The sequence below is a fragment of the Leptonotus elevatus genome, chromosome 9, assembly GCF_054856555.1.
Source record: "Leptonotus elevatus isolate MCC_2025b chromosome 9, RoL_Lele_1.0, whole genome shotgun sequence".
Taxonomy (NCBI): Eukaryota; Metazoa; Chordata; class Actinopteri; order Syngnathiformes; family Syngnathidae; genus Leptonotus; species Leptonotus elevatus.
In genome coordinates this window covers 21,675,119-21,692,114 of record NC_141247.1, presented here as the reverse complement: position 1 = coordinate 21,692,114, position 16,996 = coordinate 21,675,119, and the positions used below count along the sequence as shown (strand labels likewise).

The following is a 16,996-nucleotide window of genomic DNA, read 5'->3' as shown; positions in this document are numbered from 1 at the left end:
TGGGCAATTTATCAACTTTTCATCAGTGCACTTATGTCATTTATATTGCTTTTTGAAGAACTATATCCAAAGTACCCCATTCGTGATGAAAACTATTTATTTTTTTTGCAATTTATCGACTTACAATAAATTGCAACGGGGATTTGCGGGTGGGTCGGGGGGTATTACCTTTTTTTGTCCTAATACAAACCAGAGACACATAAGCAAAGCTACATCAGGGTAGGTGGGATACTATAACAACATTGGACACATTGTTATACTATTCCACCCACCTTAATGAGGATCCTTTGGGCGTGGCGATCCCGTAGCCTTTGGAGTCCAGGTTGCCTCCCACCTTCATGGTGTCGCACGGTTTGCGCTGCTCGATGTACTCGTTCATGGTGGACTCGAGCAAGTAGGCGTACTTGCCCTTGGACTTGCGCACCCGCAGGACACCCTCGGCGGTTTTTTTCACAAACACCGAGGGCTCTGCGCTTCGCATGTACGTCCACATTTTGTCAAAGAGGGCAATTTTGGAACGCTGTGGGGAAAGGGGGAGGAGAAGATACATGAGAAAATGAATGGCAGAATCGTCCATTAGTAAGTAACCCAAAAACATGTATACACGTTGCAGCCTCTGACCTGAAGAGGTCATGGTAGTTATTACAAAAAAACGGCCAGCAGGTGGCAGCAGAGTATAAGAGATCAACCAGGGCCATGTTGCAACAAGCTCTTTTTGTCAAGTGTTTTTACCAGGAATGGGAATAATGATGAAACTTAGGTATATTCTAATGCTAATTGCTGCAAAACAGAAACACATACAAATGTATTTTTTTTTCCTGATGAAAGAAGGGACTCTAATCTTTCATTTGGTAGGTTCCAGGTTTTTATGGCAATACAACACAATATTCTGTGGGCCTTGCAAAATCAGTCAAAATCCCGTAAAACAGCCGGGAGCGAAGGGGGGTTGCTTCAGTGAAAATAGCTGCGAGAATGAGTTAATATCTGGACAATCGATAGATTTTAAAATGAATTATTCGAATCAACCTAATTATTAAAACCAGAGGTGGCAAATCCACGTCCAGAAAGTAAAAACGCTGCCACAGTTTGGCTTTAGCCCCAGGTGGCAGGGTTTTTAGTTGTAGGTTCTAGCTATCTATCTATCTCCCTAGCTAGCTCCCATGGTGCTCATTTACCTGCTAGGGAGCTAGCTAGCATCAGGGGCTAAAGCCAAACCGTGGCAAGGTTTTTACTTTCTGGACTTGGATTTGTCACCTCTGGTTTTAATAATTAGGTTGATTCAAATAATTAATTTTAAAGTTCATCGATTGTCCAAATTTTTATTCATTCACTCGCAGCCATTTTCACTGAAGCAACTCCCTTCGCTCCCGCACGCGCACTAAAAGGAGCAGCACAATATCCGATGAATTGAAGCAAAAACTGCTTTATGTTCGAATTTATTATATCATTAATGTATGTTTTTATAAAGTACAATGTTAGATAGTGTTTTTCTGACACACATTACAAACATTATTATTGTTTTTGGGGGAGTCTGCATAAAAACATTGAAGCCCAAATAAAAGTGAATCAAGACATTTGATGGAAATTTGCCTTGTGGCTATAATCGGCTGCATTTACATTGAATTTTTGAAATATTCATAAATGTACATTGTCCCTCTACAACACATAACGAAAATGAAATGAAAGAACAGCACGTCTAAAATGGTCGCATGAGTTCAACTTGACGCCTTACCCTAAAGAATTCTTTGGTGGAGCCTGAGTCTAGCGTGCCGTACGCGATTTCCGTCTGCTTGGCCAGGTCCTCGGCGCTCTCGATGGGCGACACCATCCTTTCCACTGTGAGGAAAGCGGCCAGGTTGGCCGTGTAAGACGAAATGATGATGAGCGTGAAGAACCACCACACGCCGCCCACGATGCGCCCGGACAGGGACCTGTCACCCAAACGCAATCACAATCACAAACAGCTACAATTTATGACGTAAGAGTCATTAATTTGAATTTTACAACCAAGTAATTATACATGCAGTAGCAGGAACTACAAGGTTAGGAGAGCCAACAAAATGGCCCCCATCTGGTTTACATTGATAAACGGGAACGAGTACATTTGTTGAAATAATTGCCTGTATAAAAAGTTTCGGCTGTAAATATACCACAAACTATGCTCGCAAAGAAGTCCAAACTCATTTTACAACATGAGCATAAATAAATAAACACAGCAGCTTAAAAAAAAAAAAAGTAGTGGAAATGTGCATATACTGCATATGGATATGCGGGGAAGAAGCTCTGTAACTTTTAGTAACCCAGGCTAAATTTAGGGTTTCAAAAATAAAAGTAAAAATAAAAAATAAAACTTTAAAAATAAAAATTGAATTGTGATTTTTGTGAAATTGTGAGAAAAGTACATTTGGGAATGTAGAAAGTAGTTGCTGAAATGTTATGAATTAAGTCAATAAGTTGAAGTTGGAGTGGTTTGAATCAGATGAGAAATGAGGAATCATTCGTGAGAAAGCAAATTTTTAAAATGTTGCTATCCAAAGTGGCAAATCCAGGTCCAGAAAGTAAAAAACCTGCCACAGTTAAGCTTTAGCCATTGATGCTAGCTAGATAGCCATCTAGCTCCCTAGCAGGTAAACGAGCACCATGGGAGCTAGCTTGAAAGCTAGCTAGCTAGCACCTGGGGCTAAAGCCAAACTGTGGCAGGGTATATTTGACAATGTAGAAAATAGTTAGCAAAATGTTACAAATCGGTGAATACTTTGAAGTTTGAATGGTTTTGAATGAGAAATTTGTTAGAACTCTCCCCCTTTCACATTTATGCAACAAAAATGGGCAAAATAATAATAGAGATGTTTTTTGTTTAGTTTTTTTGGGCGCAGAATGAAATATGTGTAAATTCTCTTTAGCTACGCCACAATTCAATGTTCGCTACCTTGGCGAAATGTCGCAGCCTTGACGCATGAAGGCCCCCAGGGAGAACCACAGACTGTTAAATATGCCAAACTCGTTGGTGGACTCGTTGGTCTGGATCTGTCCGTCCTCGTACTCCTCGGTGTGCCACTCGTACGGGCTGAAGCGGCTGACCAGGAAGAGCACCACGCTGACGCCGATGTAGGCGAACACGATACACATCCAGATCTCGTAGGCCAGCGGATCCAGGAAGGAGAAGACGCCGGGCTTGGACTTCTGAGGCTTTTTGATCATGATGGAGATCCCCAGAGACATGAATGGCTTGGAGAAGTCGATCACCTCCTCTCGGACCAGCGTGATGGTCAGCGGAGCCACGGCGATGTCGGCTTTCTGGAAAACAAACCCGGGAAGTATTACCTTCAGTCCTTCCCGCGTCTCGGAATGTTTCAGCAAAAAAAAAAAAAAAATAGAAGAAGAAGAGGCAACTCACCCCGTACACTAACTCGCCGACCATTCCGTTCCAGATTTTGGTCTCGGCATCCCGGGCTCCGTACCTGCCGTCGCTGACGATTTTCAGCTGGTATTTGAAGCCGCAGTGTTTGGCGATCTCGGCGGCCAGATCCACGCAGTAGCCCTCGTAGCGGTCGTTGTCCTCAAAGAGGTCGGCGTTCTTTTTCAGCATGACGTAAGGGGCTTCCTAAAAGACGGCCATTGCAAAATGACATCATTTAGGAAGCTTATCGTTAGCATAATTGCCCGAGTCATTTTTAACGGAATTCAATTTAAATTAGAGCTATCAAAATTAATCGATTAAATCGGCAAGTTAGGGCTGTGCAATTAATCGAAATTCAATTACAATTTCAATTATTACACTCCACAATTACAAAATCAGAATATTCATAAAAAAGAGTTGTTTAAATTTATACATTTTCACCTTTTTAAATTTTAAACTAATTTAATCAATTTCGTTTCAGCCAAAAGGAACTTGCATATTTATAGTGTTTCAAAATGTTCTATTTGTCTAAATATTTTTTTAATTAGTTTTTTACATTTAATTTTTTTTTTGTTTTGTACCAAAAAAATCATCCTACTATACAGTACACATGCTGCACTCCAACTTCGGGTTTTTGCCAACATAAATAAATATATATTATTATATATTCTGTTTTGTCCAAAAGTAACTTCCATAATTATAGTGTTTCTATTTTTTTAATTGGTCTTAATATTTTTAAATGTTTAAACATTTTCTTGTTTTGTCCCAAAATATAAATAATTGCTTAAATAATCGTGATTTCAATTATTGCCAAGGGTATTTTAGTTAGCTAAAACTAACGAAAATACTAAAACTAAAATTCTAATTGTGTTAACGAAATGAAATAAAAACGAAAATGCTTTTTAAAAAACGAAAACTAATTGAAACTAATATAATATATATAGTTATAGCAAAAATGTCCTTCGTTTTAGTCTTTGGTAATCAAATTAATGCATGAGCCTTTGGGGATGATTTATTTTGATATTAACCGGAATAAGGACATTTAAAAGTGTGTCACACAAAAGTGACGTCATCTAGCAGCAGCCAATAGAAAAGCACCTTCAGATGACGTTGCTCCCATGGTGTAAGTAATACACACTTAAAAAAACTAAAACTAATACTGAAACTAACTAAAACTAAACTAAAATTAAGCATTTATGAAATAACTAAAACTAATAAAAACTAACAGAACAACTCTGAAAACAAATTAAAACTAACTAAATTTAAAAAACAAAACTCCAAACGAAATAAAAACTAACTAAAATGAAAAATTCCAAAACTATAATAACCCTGATTATTGCCAAAATTAATTGCGATTATTATTTTTTCCATAATCAAGTAGCCCTATGACAAGTTAGCGATTATCAAATGAATTGACAACTATTGGAACCATTGACCATCAACAGTAACTGTTACTGATTTCTGGATTTTTTCATTATTATATTTTTTATTATCTTGTGTAAGACATTTCCAAACAGGTAACATAGTACAACATCAATCCCCCCCTTTCCAAAAAATGTAATAAAATAAAAAAATCACTATACGAAATTAACACTAATCACTGGCTAATAAACAGTAATCACAGAAAAAAATGCTTTTGTAATACACTTTAATGCCAAATTAAAATTTATCCGATTGGTTGATTAATTGATTGAATAATCAAAAAATGAATTGATTCTAAAAATATTCGATAGTGACACCACTAATTGAAATTGTTTCTTTCTTTATGTCTGCGTAGATCCTCAGTCATCATTTGTCTTACTGCCCATCGGTTGGTGTTGCAAATCCAGACGAATGATAGCAGCGCAACATTTGCTCTTTCCGTCTTAATGTTACCCGGAGGAACCAAAGGACAAACACCCCGCAAACCAATTACATCAGCCAGAGCGGCCATTCGTCAAAGCGTTGGCCTCGATAACTTACCAAGATGGTGGTGACAATGACCGTTTTGTTTTCCATTCCCGTCGAGTCGTTGGCAAAGACGTCGGATTTGGTGACGGCCATTTTGTCAACCTCGTTCCAGTAGCCAATCTGCGGGCCATGAATAAGTCATGAGCGCCCGTCGGCGTAAGACACACGTCGTTAATCTTGAGAGTGTTTTTTTTTTTTTCTCCTCCTCGCTGCGAGCGAGACTTTACCTTTACGGGGCCGTTGTTCTTCAGTTCCATGATGTTGACCGAGTAGTTGACCCGCTTGCCGTGTTGGTCGAACTGGATGTTGCCCGTTAGGCCCTCCACGCGCACCTGTGGCAACAATGCGTCTTTTGAATTTAAAGATGCTGAAGAGAATAGCGGAATTGATCGTTTTAATGGAGCGGCCACGTCTTTAAAGACGACGGAAGTGACAATTTCAACGATCAACCTGAATTGATTGCAGAGGTGGCAAATCCAGGCCCAGAAAGTAAAAACCCTTCCGCAGTTTGGCATTAGCCCCAGCTAGCTCCGTAACTAGCTTCTATGGTGCTGGTTTACCTTTTAGGGAACTAGCTAGCTAGCATCAAGGGCTAAGGCCAAACTGCGGCAGGGCTTTAAATTTAAATTTCTGGACCCGGGTTTGCCAACTCTGATTAATTGCTAGACAGAGTGGCGTTGGACCTCTGCCACACATAAAAAATCTAAAAAAAAGAACAAAGAAAGAAAATAAATACTCTTGATTTGTTGGAGAATGTGTTCTTAATATATCTTCCCAAAAGAGAAGAAAGTCTGCAAAACTTCTTTTTTTTTTTTGCTTTTGGGTTTAATGAAGCCCAAGTGATAATCCGAAACGACTCCATAAAATATTTTTTCTCAAACTTTTTAACAACAAGCACCCCCTTGAAAATTCACATTGAGTTGGTGCACATCTGCCTTGCACAAACCAGAAAAGCAAAATCATTTACAACCAAAAAATAGCCTTCGTGTTTTGTCATTAGGGATGTAATATACAAAAGTAGTAAATCATCTTACATTTTTTAGTAACAATTTGAGACAGTCTGAATTATAAAAATTTATATTGAGAAATATACACCATCTTTTCTTTTTAGTAAAGTGCAACGTCTGTTGTTTGTCTTCTTTTTAAGAAACAGACAATGCTGTCTGACAGTAACAAAATACGACAAAATAAGAAAAATATATAAAATAATGACATTAATCTTCTCTTTTTAGCAAAGTGCAACGTCTGCTGTTTGTCTTCTTTTGAGGAAAATGCTGATAAGTACATAGGGAACAGTTTGAACAGTCTGAAAAAATAGAATGCGACAAAATAAGAAATAAATCATTAGCAATATATAACATCTTAAAGCTTCTCTTTTTTTTTAGTAAAGTGCTACGTCTGTTTGTCTTCTTTTTAAGAAACAGAGAATGCTAATTGCTGTGCAACAGTAACAAAATACGACAAAATAAGAAATAAATATTAAGAAATATAAAACGAGTCACGACATTAACATTTTCTTTTTAGTAAAGTGCAGCCAACAATAATTATTTTTGGAAAAAAAAAAAAAGGCCAAAAATGAAAAAAAAAAAAAATTCTTATGCTTCATAAGCAAAGTTTAATAATACATAACTGCACTTTTTTATTTTATTTTTCAGTACATCATCTGTTGTTTCTCTTCTTTTTAAGAAACAAACAATGCTGATTAACAGTAACAAAATAAGAAAAAAATATTAAATAACGACATTAATCATTTCTTTTTAGTGAAGTGCAGCCATCAATAACTTAAAAAAAATTATAATTAGGAAATAAACCCCAAAAAATTCTTATGCTTAAAAGAAGTTTAATAGTACATAACTAACATTTTTACATCTTTTTAAGTGGAACATCTGTTGTCTTCTTTTTAAGAAACAAATGGTGTTGACTAACAGTACAAAACATGACAAAAATAAAATAAAATAAATAACAAACTTTAATAAATTACTTTCCTTTTTAGTAAAGTGCAGCCACAAATAACTTTTTTATTTTGGGGGGAAATAAACCCCCCCCAAAAAGTGAACAATTATTTTGCTTGAAAAAAAAGTTTAGTATTTCATTTTTTGTAAATTGCAACATCAATTGTTTGTCTCCCTTCCAGGAAACCAACAATGCAAACAAGAGCAACAGAAACAGCTTAAACAGTCTGAATTATCTTGCTATAAAAACAAATAACGACTCATTATTCTTTTTATGAATATAACCGCTCCAATCTTTTTTGAAGAGTTTGTTGGGGGTAAAAGAGAAAGAGACTGACACCAAATCTTGTGCTTCACCGCGCGATCCCCGCCGCCTTTGTTGTCGTCCGCGCCTTCCCAAAAGCGGCTAAATCTACTGTTGCCGTGGCAACGCGCCACCAGACCAGCGCGGCGGCCGCGTCTTACCTGCTTGAGCGCTCGCTCGATCTCCACTCCCTGAGCCCAGGGAACGGCGGGGTTGGCCAGGCAGTCGCCGGTGTTGGCCCGCCGGGTGAAGTCGATGCGCTGCTTGTGCAGGTAGCGGAAGGCCTCCGTCATCACCTGCACCGCGTCGTACGTCAACGCCGACGTGTACTAGGTAGCAGTAGACGGAGGAAGAGACACGAGTTAGGTATAAATGGAGGCAAATCTTAAGAAATTGGAGGTTTATAGATAGTTAGTTGATTATTGGGTTATACAAAGTAATTCCAAGCGTCGCAGATTTCCTTATTCGTGTTTTTCGATGCAAAGTAGGAGAGTAATTTTGGTGTCAAGGAAGTGGACTATGGCAGTGCAGGAGCTAACACTCCTTGCACACTCTATAAACACAGGGGTGGGCAAACTTGGTCCTCGAGGGCCGGAGTCCTGCAGGCTTTGGAGGTTTCCCTCTTCCAAACAAGCTGATTCTAATCAACAGGATCATTATTAGGCTCATGCAGAGCTTGCTGATGAGCTGGTCATATATTAGCTGTGTTGGAGAAGGGAAACATCCAAAACCTGCAGGACTCCGGCCCGGCTCTATAACAATGAGAGCGCCGCCTACTGTAGTGGAGGTGCAATTACACTTTATTCTATTGAGAAGGGCTGGAGTAAGGTTATTATAGTTCACAAAAATGAACAAAATAATTTAAACTAAAATTGGAAAAAAATTGTTACTAAATAATTTTAAAAAATGCTTCAAAAATGAAAACAAGCATTTATAACACTAAAACTATAATTATAGTGAAAATGTCTTTCATTTCGTCTTTGTCAATTTAAATCATTCATCAGCATTTGGGTTTCATTTAAAAAGTACAGTAGTTTATATCAGTTTTAGTTTTTTAGTTTTTTTTAAACATATGGAATATATATGGGTAAGGATTAAGTAAAGTAGGTAAGTAGGTAAGTAAGTAAGTAAGTAAGTAAATAAATATATATAGATATATATTCTACAATTCTCAAACGACTTGCAGCTGTCCGCTGTCCTTCCCACCTCAGCATAATGAAGCGCTTTAATGTAGACTCTTTCAATTTCAGTGAGCTTGAACAGTTTTCCAAGCGGCTCAGTAGCACAACATGAGATTCATTACGATTCCCAATCCCATGAGGCCGGACGTTGCCGGAGTGCATACGCAGTGACACGGTGTTCTTGGCCAGACTTGCTTAATAATGCACATAACGTACACGTCGGACGCTCTCTGCTACAAGAGGCAACATCGAGTCCGAGACTCACCCTGATCTTACTGTCTGCTCCCGGATACTCCTTCTCCTCCAGGGCTTCCCACCTCTGGTCAAACTTGGACACCAGCGCGTCTTCGAAATCCACGATCTGGAAGCCCGATACGTTGGCGCCGCCGTACTGGATTTTGGATAAGTCGCCGTCGACGAAACCCTGGAAACACGACGGGTTGTGGTTACTTTTGTGGATTTGGAGTGGAAAATCCTGAACGGTTGTTTTTACGCTTACCAGATTGGCTATGATGTAATGGTAGCCTTTTACGTGTCTGCCAATGGTGATGACCTGCAGAATAATTGATCAGAGCCATTAAAAACATGGGTAAGCACTTTGGAAAGTGCAAAATTGAGTACATCAAAATCTTCTTTCTGGATTATATCAAGATTCACAACTGTTTCTGATAATCAATTAAGTACCAGACCCTTAAAATGAGCACCTGTAGACTGATATCCTGCATACAATCTCAACAATGCTACTTCTTTTTGTGATACCGATGTTCAAAATAAACCAACTACTCCTTTTGGAATTTGAAATAGTAGATTTATCAGCCAATACTTCATTTCAACCATTTCATTTTTAACTCATTCACTTGCAGCCATTTTCACTGAAGCAACCCCCTTCGCTCCCGGCTGGTTTACTGGAGTCTCTTCTTTCATCAGGGAAAAAAAAGTATATTTGTATCTGTTTCCGTTTTGCAGCAATTAGCATTAGAATATAGCTAAGTTTCATCATTATTCACAAACCTGTTGAAAACAGTGGGGAAAAGAGCTTTTTGCAACATGGCCCTAGTTGATCTCTTATACTCTGCTGCCAACTGCTGGCTGTTTTTTGTAATAACTACCATTGCTTTAAGCCACCTCTCTGCCTTCTGTATGCTTCAGCATAAAAAAAGAAAAAAATATATATATATTTTTTTACGTATAAATACGTTTTTGGGAGTGAAGGACAAAGTATTAAAACATTTTTTTTTAACTTTTTGGGTTTGAATGAGTTTAAAAAAGGAATTTACTCAATAATGTAGAAAGGAACATCTTCTCGGGCTGAGCAATTAATCGAACAAAATGTATATGGTCTAGCTGAACTTTAAAAAAAATTGTTGGGGTAGCTTCTAGTTGAGAGTGCTAACGTTCAGTTCTTTTCATTAACAACTTGGCAGCAAACAGGGAGGAGCTAGTTTACAAAAGTTGCCAACCTAATGACTTATAAGAACCTTCCAGCAACTATTCTTGTAAAAGGGCAACTAGCGAGTGTAATTCTACTGAAGAAACAGACAACACCAGCAAAATAGTTTCACATTCATTAACTTTTTGAAATGTTGATTTTTATTAAGGATCGGGTTTACATGCCGTAAGACCTTTTTTTTCACAATATCTGTAAACATTTGTTTTATGTAAATCAGCTCTGTGGAAGTTGGTTCCAGCTACATGTTGGAGAAAAATACTTGTTTTAAAGCTTGTTTGGTAATCCAGGGCAATAATGCAAATTTCAAGAGGCAAAAAGCAGAAAGCAAAACTTTGATTATTGTTAATATCATTACTGATTCAAATGTGAGATGTTAAGGCCTTACTGCTCACCCTTACTTAAGCCCCAATTGGAATTTTCCATGCGTATTACCCAACTTCAGGAGGACATCCCTTTTGAATTCCTTCCAAAGGCCAAGTGCGCGACTCGCTAGCTAGCGTAGCTGACGCTTGCGGCCATTCCCGCTGCATGAAGAACCTGTGGTGTTGACAGTGACGACTGCGGCAGGAAGAGCTACCGAAAGCGACTTTCCCTTATCAACAGCAGCAGCGACGCGGGTAGAAAAATGAGACGGGAAATTGATCGGCTTTGTAACGTTTGAAAGCTTGACAGGTGTGACACACCTGAAGCTAATCCCGCCGCTTGACTGGCGCCTCTGTTTGTCGGAACGACGGCTTCGGGCAGATCTGAATAATGACATTTTGTATCTGCGACCAGGGTACGGAACCTGGAATGTCTACCTGGAGTTCCCTGAGACATAAGCGCATAGATGACGGTTTTATTACGTAAAGTGAGAATTTATAGGAATACAGTGAACCCTCGCCAATTTGCAAATTAAGTTTTGTATGTTTTGCGATAGTAGCAGAAGTGCAAAAAAAAAAGACCTGGTCCATGATGTCTTTGACTTTGTCCTGTTCACAGTCCAGGATCACCCTGCGCTCCTTCTTGTTTTCCAGGTCCTGGAAAAGCGAGCGGTACGCTTCGTCCTTGCGCTCATCTTTCAGGTTGCCCACGTTGATGGCCGTCACTTGCCACTTCCTCTCGGCCGCCGTGTCTAAGACCACCTGAAGCGTCGTCAGGCCTGTGAAAGGGGGAACGCAAAATCACATTAAAGCATCGGGGTCTCGTTTCCCTGGCAACCAAAATCTCAACATCAAACAGCAGAACAAGACATTCGATGGTAGAACGTTGCCTAAACATGTGTGCATGATTCGTTTGATGGACTCACTGTTCCGCTAATTTGCATGACAAAGTGGGTGGACCTCCACACGCAGAATCAAATTGATCACTTGGCCCCCATTCAAGTGGACTGTAACAACTCATCTTTACCTTTTATCTATTTGATCTGGGTGATCATTTAATGACATCTTCATTTGCACAACCGCTCTACAACATTCTATGTATAATGGGTATGTTAAATCCTATTACCTAACTGACCAACCAACATAGACCCACCAACTAACTGAGCAACTAAATAACAACCAACCAACCAGCCAAATGGCTGAAAACCCAACACCTGGCTACTAACTACCTAACTTACCAACTAACTGACAAGGCAAATAGCTGGCCAACCAACTGACCAAGTGAGAAATCGAAACAAACTGACTAACACACCAACTGACCAACTGATTAACCAACCAACTAAATGGCTAACCAAATTAATAAAACTAACAAACTCATGTAACTGATTAACAAACTAACAACCAGACCAACCAACAAAAAACTGACCAACAACCTATCCAACTAATTAACCAATCGACTTAATGACTAACCAAATTACTGACTAAAACTCACCAACTAACAAACTGACCAACGACCTAGCCAACCGATTAATCAACCGACTTAATGACGAACCAAATTTCTGACTAAAACCAACCAATTAACGAACACACTGCTGTAACTTACTAGCAAACTAACAAACAGACCAACCAACAAACAAATTGACCAACAAACTAGCCAACCGACTAAGCAATCAATCGACTAACTGACTAACAAGCTAACTAAGCAACAAACTGACAAACCGGATAACCAACAAACTGACTAGCAAACCAATTGGCTAACATACCAACTAACCAACCACCAGATCAACAAACTCACTGGCAAACTAAACCAACTAACCGAATGGCTAACTGACCAACCAACAGCAAGCCAACGGTCTGCCCGAGCTCATGCGAAAGCAGCGTCATTATTCTGGAAGTAAGCTCAATAATATGGCAGACACGACATATTCACGGTCAGGCATTGTTTGTTTATTGCCGATTGGCTGCCATATCGGGCTCGTTAAAAAGCGCGTGATTCAGTGCTTTTATGTAACAAGCTTGTCAGGCTGAGTCACAGGTATTCTGCATCGCAACCAAGTGTGAAAGGGGAAGCATCTCCAACAGTTTATGACTGCGTACACTTTCCATCATTTCTTATCCTTGCCGGTGATTGCTTTTTCGCTCTGTTTCTTTCTTCGATTGTCTTAAAACTGTCAACAAGATCAAAACAGAGAAAGGAATTAACATTAGGTTTCAATCTTAAGGGCTCCCCCTACAGGTGAAAGAGCCTAAATTCAAGTCTATGAATGTACAGTTTGTGCTAAATGAAATATTCCTTTTGTAATATCATCTCAATGTTAACATGGCAATTCTCAGCAGTAGCGTTAGCAGCAAAGCTAGCATAAACAACACGAAAAAACCCTCTGCCTGTATTTTATGATGATCACTTTCCGACTCGGGTTCTTGTCAAGTATTTGACACCTTAGCGACTTTGTCACAAATTGACAGATGATATCTGCTCCGTTTACGACCGAGTTCTGCTCATTTCTCGGATTTTCCAACCTCGGACGGGAAACGATAGCTTCAAGTGGAGTGTTTTTCTCGAGGTGCAGCAAAACGTGCTAAACTATAATTCTAAGCTTAAGATTTTGAAGTCAAAATGCTTGAAGCAATAAATGCTCTCGCACAAAAACTGTCTGGTAAGGAAAAATAATAATTTGCCTTGAAATATTTAATCCTGTACTTTGAGTTATTGCAGCACACTAATAAAAGCAATCAGGGACACAATTGTGGTTCTAATTGTTTTTACTCTGGGTGAAACTCTGACATATTTCTGCTTCAATTCCTTTTTGAGCTGCCAGCTGCGAGATGACTAATCGACAGATCCAATGAAATCTCTCCGCAAGTGTGCAAAACGTCCGTAACGGATCTGATTAACGAGTCTTTGAGTGTGCAGTGGAGCGGCCAAATGTGCTCCTGCAGTCTTTATATCACCATCTTGTTTGGCCTTTTCTTCCCTTTTTCCTCCCTCCTCAAAAACAGATTCCCGGCCCAGACGAGACGTTTAATTACGCCTCTTGATCAATGTGACGTTCCTCGCGAGTTAAAGACATTTCACAGCTGAATCTCACCCATATCGATCGGCAGGTTGTGCTTTATTTAAAAAAAAAGCCTGGCGTATGTAATCCAGGCGTGACGGCGGGGGGGTGAAATATCGATCAATTTCAGTTTTTTACGGCGCAGGAAAATGGGAGACTCGCACTTTTATTTGAAGGATCTATACGTGTCATAATTACAACGAGGACACGATGTTCTGGCTAACCCATGAGCTAAAAAACAGGTCATTCCCGCTTGGGATAATCATGTATCGAGGTTTAGACATGGTGAAGCAGCATGTGGCTCATTGTGCAATGATGGTTTTTCTCCGTTCCAAGTAACAGTCGGATGTTTACAAGCGTGACTGCAGCTGTCGTTTTAGTCGGAAATGATTGAGACTCATCATCTACAAATGTGATCCTGATTTAAAAACTGTGACCTTCATCGCAAACGTATATTTGTAATTTAATTGTAACCACACACTTGATCGAAATTCTGAACGCAAATTGCGATCCAGACCAAAAACATGCAATGGCCATCCTGACCACTTACACACTGTATAATCGAGCTCCTGATCACAAACATACAAATGTTCACAGTTACTGTGAGCTGTGGGCGTTCCAACATCACATAGATGAACCACATGCTGCTTCACCCAGCCTAATCCCATGCCGCAGGACGCTCCCACAAACCTCCATTGCAATCTGCTATACTATGCACAGCATGCGCGAAGTCTGCTATGATGCACTCGTATGAAGAGAGTCTATTGGCTTGCTTGTTGGCTTAGCAAGGATTTAGTGCAGTGCTGCTCTTTCCTCCATTTCACTCACACACACACTTAACATGACACACACACACACACACACACGCGCGCGCATCCTCTGTGCAATCTACGGCATCTCCTTGGATGCCTTTCATGCTGTACACGCCAATCCCCCCCCCCCCAATCTCTCCTCTTCATGCTCTTGTGCCATTCAACAACGCGACTCAGCACCTGTCTCAGAATAAAAAACAATATTTAAAAAAAAAAGGACAAATCCGCCTACCTAAAAAAAATCCTTCTTAAACAAATGCCGCATGAAACCTGCTGCTTACTGTACTAGCGCGACGGGCACCGATGGGGACCGCAGTGCATATATTTTCGCCATCGCACGGCTGTCTAATTAGGTCAGTGTGATCCTCGCGTTCCCATGGCAACCAATGTGTGGCGAGAGGAAGGGATGGAAGGAAGGCGGAGGAGAGCGCTGGAAGTGACTGAGCAGGTCGCTAAGTGATGCGGGGATGTGTGCGTTGGCGTGTGTGCGTGCGCGTTTGACGGATGCGAGGGAGTCGTCGTCGGCTGGGATGATTTCAATTCGCACATCGAGCCACTTTACTGACAAGTACATGCAGCAGACACTACATTAGGAACACCTGTCCGATCGCATGGGATCCATGGCAAAGGCAATAATGCTCCATTTTGAGTCACTAAGATTTTTTGTGGGTCTGCTCATGACAGACACGCCTACCAAATTTCACAATGCTAAGTGAAACTGGCTTCGGAGGATACATTTTCTTTGAAGAATCCCTGAAAATGACCAAAATGATCCTACAAATGGCCACTTAAAACCAAATGATTGACTGCCTGTGTCTATTTGGCCATGACTTCATGAGACTTTTTTGTGGGTCTACTCATGATTGACATGCCTACCAAATTTCATGTTGCGAAGTGAAACATACATTTTCTTTGGAGGATTACTGACAATGACCAAAATGATCCTAAAAATGGCCACTTGAAACCAAAATTGTCGACTGCCTCTGTCTATTTGGTCATGATTTCTTGGGATTTTTTGTGGGTCTACTCATCACAGACATGGCTACCAAATTCCACATTCCCAGGTCAGGCTTAATTTATTTTAAGGCCCACCAAAATGACCCTTAAATGGCCAATTCTTAACTAAATGACTTTTCAGACATGGTTTCTTGAGAGTTTTTTGTGGGTCTATTCATGATTGACATGCCTACCAAATTTGACATTGCTAACTGAAACTGGCTTCAAGGGATACGTTTTCTTTGAAGAATCTCTGAAAATGACCAAAATGATCCTAAAAATGGCCACTTAAAAGCAAAATGGTCGACTGCCTGTGTCTATTTGGCCATGACTTCTTGGGATTTTTTTGTGGGTCTACTCATGGCACACATGGCTACCAAATTCCACGTTCCCAAGTCAGGCTTCATTTCTTTTAAGGCCCACCAAAATGACCCTTAAATGACCAATTCTTAACTAAATGACTTTTCAGACATGGCTTTTGAGGACTTTTTTTTGTGAGTCTACTCATGACACACCTTCCTACCAAATTTATTGTTGCTAAGAGAAATTAGCTTCGGTGAAAACATTTTCTTTCAAGGATCCCTCAAAACGACTAAGATTACCCACTTAAAACCTAAAATGGCAGACTTCCTATGTCTTTTTGGTTCATGGCTTCTTGAGACTTTTTCGTGCGTCGACTCACGATAGACACAGCTACCAAAATTTCATGTTGACAAGTGAACTGGAACCCCCCCCCCCCCCCCATTTGCAAACAAATCCCAGCATTATTATTCTGATTAGAAGTGCGGAGGTCCACAGCTGCAAGGCCCATCACCTCCACTGCACGTCACAACGACCACACACGTCCATTTGATTTTACATAAAACGCACACACGCACAAACTCATAAAGACGTGTTGCAGCTGATTGTATGTGACAAGCCCCCTTTCATTAAATGCACCTGGGGGGGGTCCAAATACACATCCGCATTGGGGGCAAACATAGTAAACACAGAAGACTTGAGGACATTTTCGGCACTATGAGGACAAAATCAACAACTCACAAGTTCCAAGTAACACCTTGGAGCCATCTTAGAATTGACTGAAATAGACTGAAAAGGAGCCAATGGGATGCCTGAATACAATAATTATGCATTTGTTTAAATATTCATACTATATTGTTTATACTACATCACAGTATATTATAGATTATAGTGGACCTCCACTATTCGTGGCGGATAGCGACCGGGCCGGTCCGCGAATAGCAATAATCTGTCTATAATTGCAGGGTTTCCCCCAGTGCTTTATAGACCTGGCGGGCCGCTAGGGAATATGTCAAACCCCCACTCATGCAAAAATACCCCACAAAAAAAAGAAGAAGAAGAAAAAGAGTAAAACTATTAAAAATAAAGTTGTTGTTGTTTTAAATTCATGAATATGCAAATCTGAGAGTGCCGAACCGTAAGTAATTGGGAGTCCGCTGCAATTTAAAAATAAAAGTCATGAAAATATTCCATTTTTATGGGTAGTCATCCTTGGATATTCCAAATTTTTAT

General features: G+C 39.9%; 1 protein-coding gene across 5 annotated transcripts in view; it reads right to left on the bottom strand.

Annotated features, from left to right (window-relative positions):
- The window catches only part of gria2b (glutamate receptor, ionotropic, AMPA 2b), a 43,669-nt gene that overhangs the window by 10,667 nt on the left and 16,006 nt on the right, over positions 1 to 16,996 (bottom strand). For all 5 annotated transcript variants that reach the window (XR_015095991.1, XM_086085279.1, XM_086085278.1 and 2 more), the window contains exons 4-13: positions 11,182 to 11,378; positions 9,287 to 9,340; positions 9,053 to 9,211; positions 7,768 to 7,935; positions 5,578 to 5,682; positions 5,363 to 5,470; positions 3,398 to 3,604; positions 2,930 to 3,297; positions 1,733 to 1,931; positions 273 to 520 (exon numbers count right to left, since the gene is read on the bottom strand). Coding sequence is in view for 4 of the 5 variants with exons in the window: in XM_086085279.1 (XP_085941405.1) it covers positions 273 to 520; positions 1,733 to 1,931; positions 2,930 to 3,297; positions 3,398 to 3,604; positions 5,363 to 5,470; positions 5,578 to 5,682; positions 7,768 to 7,935; positions 9,053 to 9,211; positions 9,287 to 9,340; positions 11,182 to 11,378 (1,813 nt within the window). In the remaining variant the exon portion in view is untranslated. The remainder of the gene's footprint in view (positions 1 to 272; positions 521 to 1,732; positions 1,932 to 2,929; positions 3,298 to 3,397; positions 3,605 to 5,362; positions 5,471 to 5,577; positions 5,683 to 7,767; positions 7,936 to 9,052; positions 9,212 to 9,286; positions 9,341 to 11,181; positions 11,379 to 16,996) is intronic.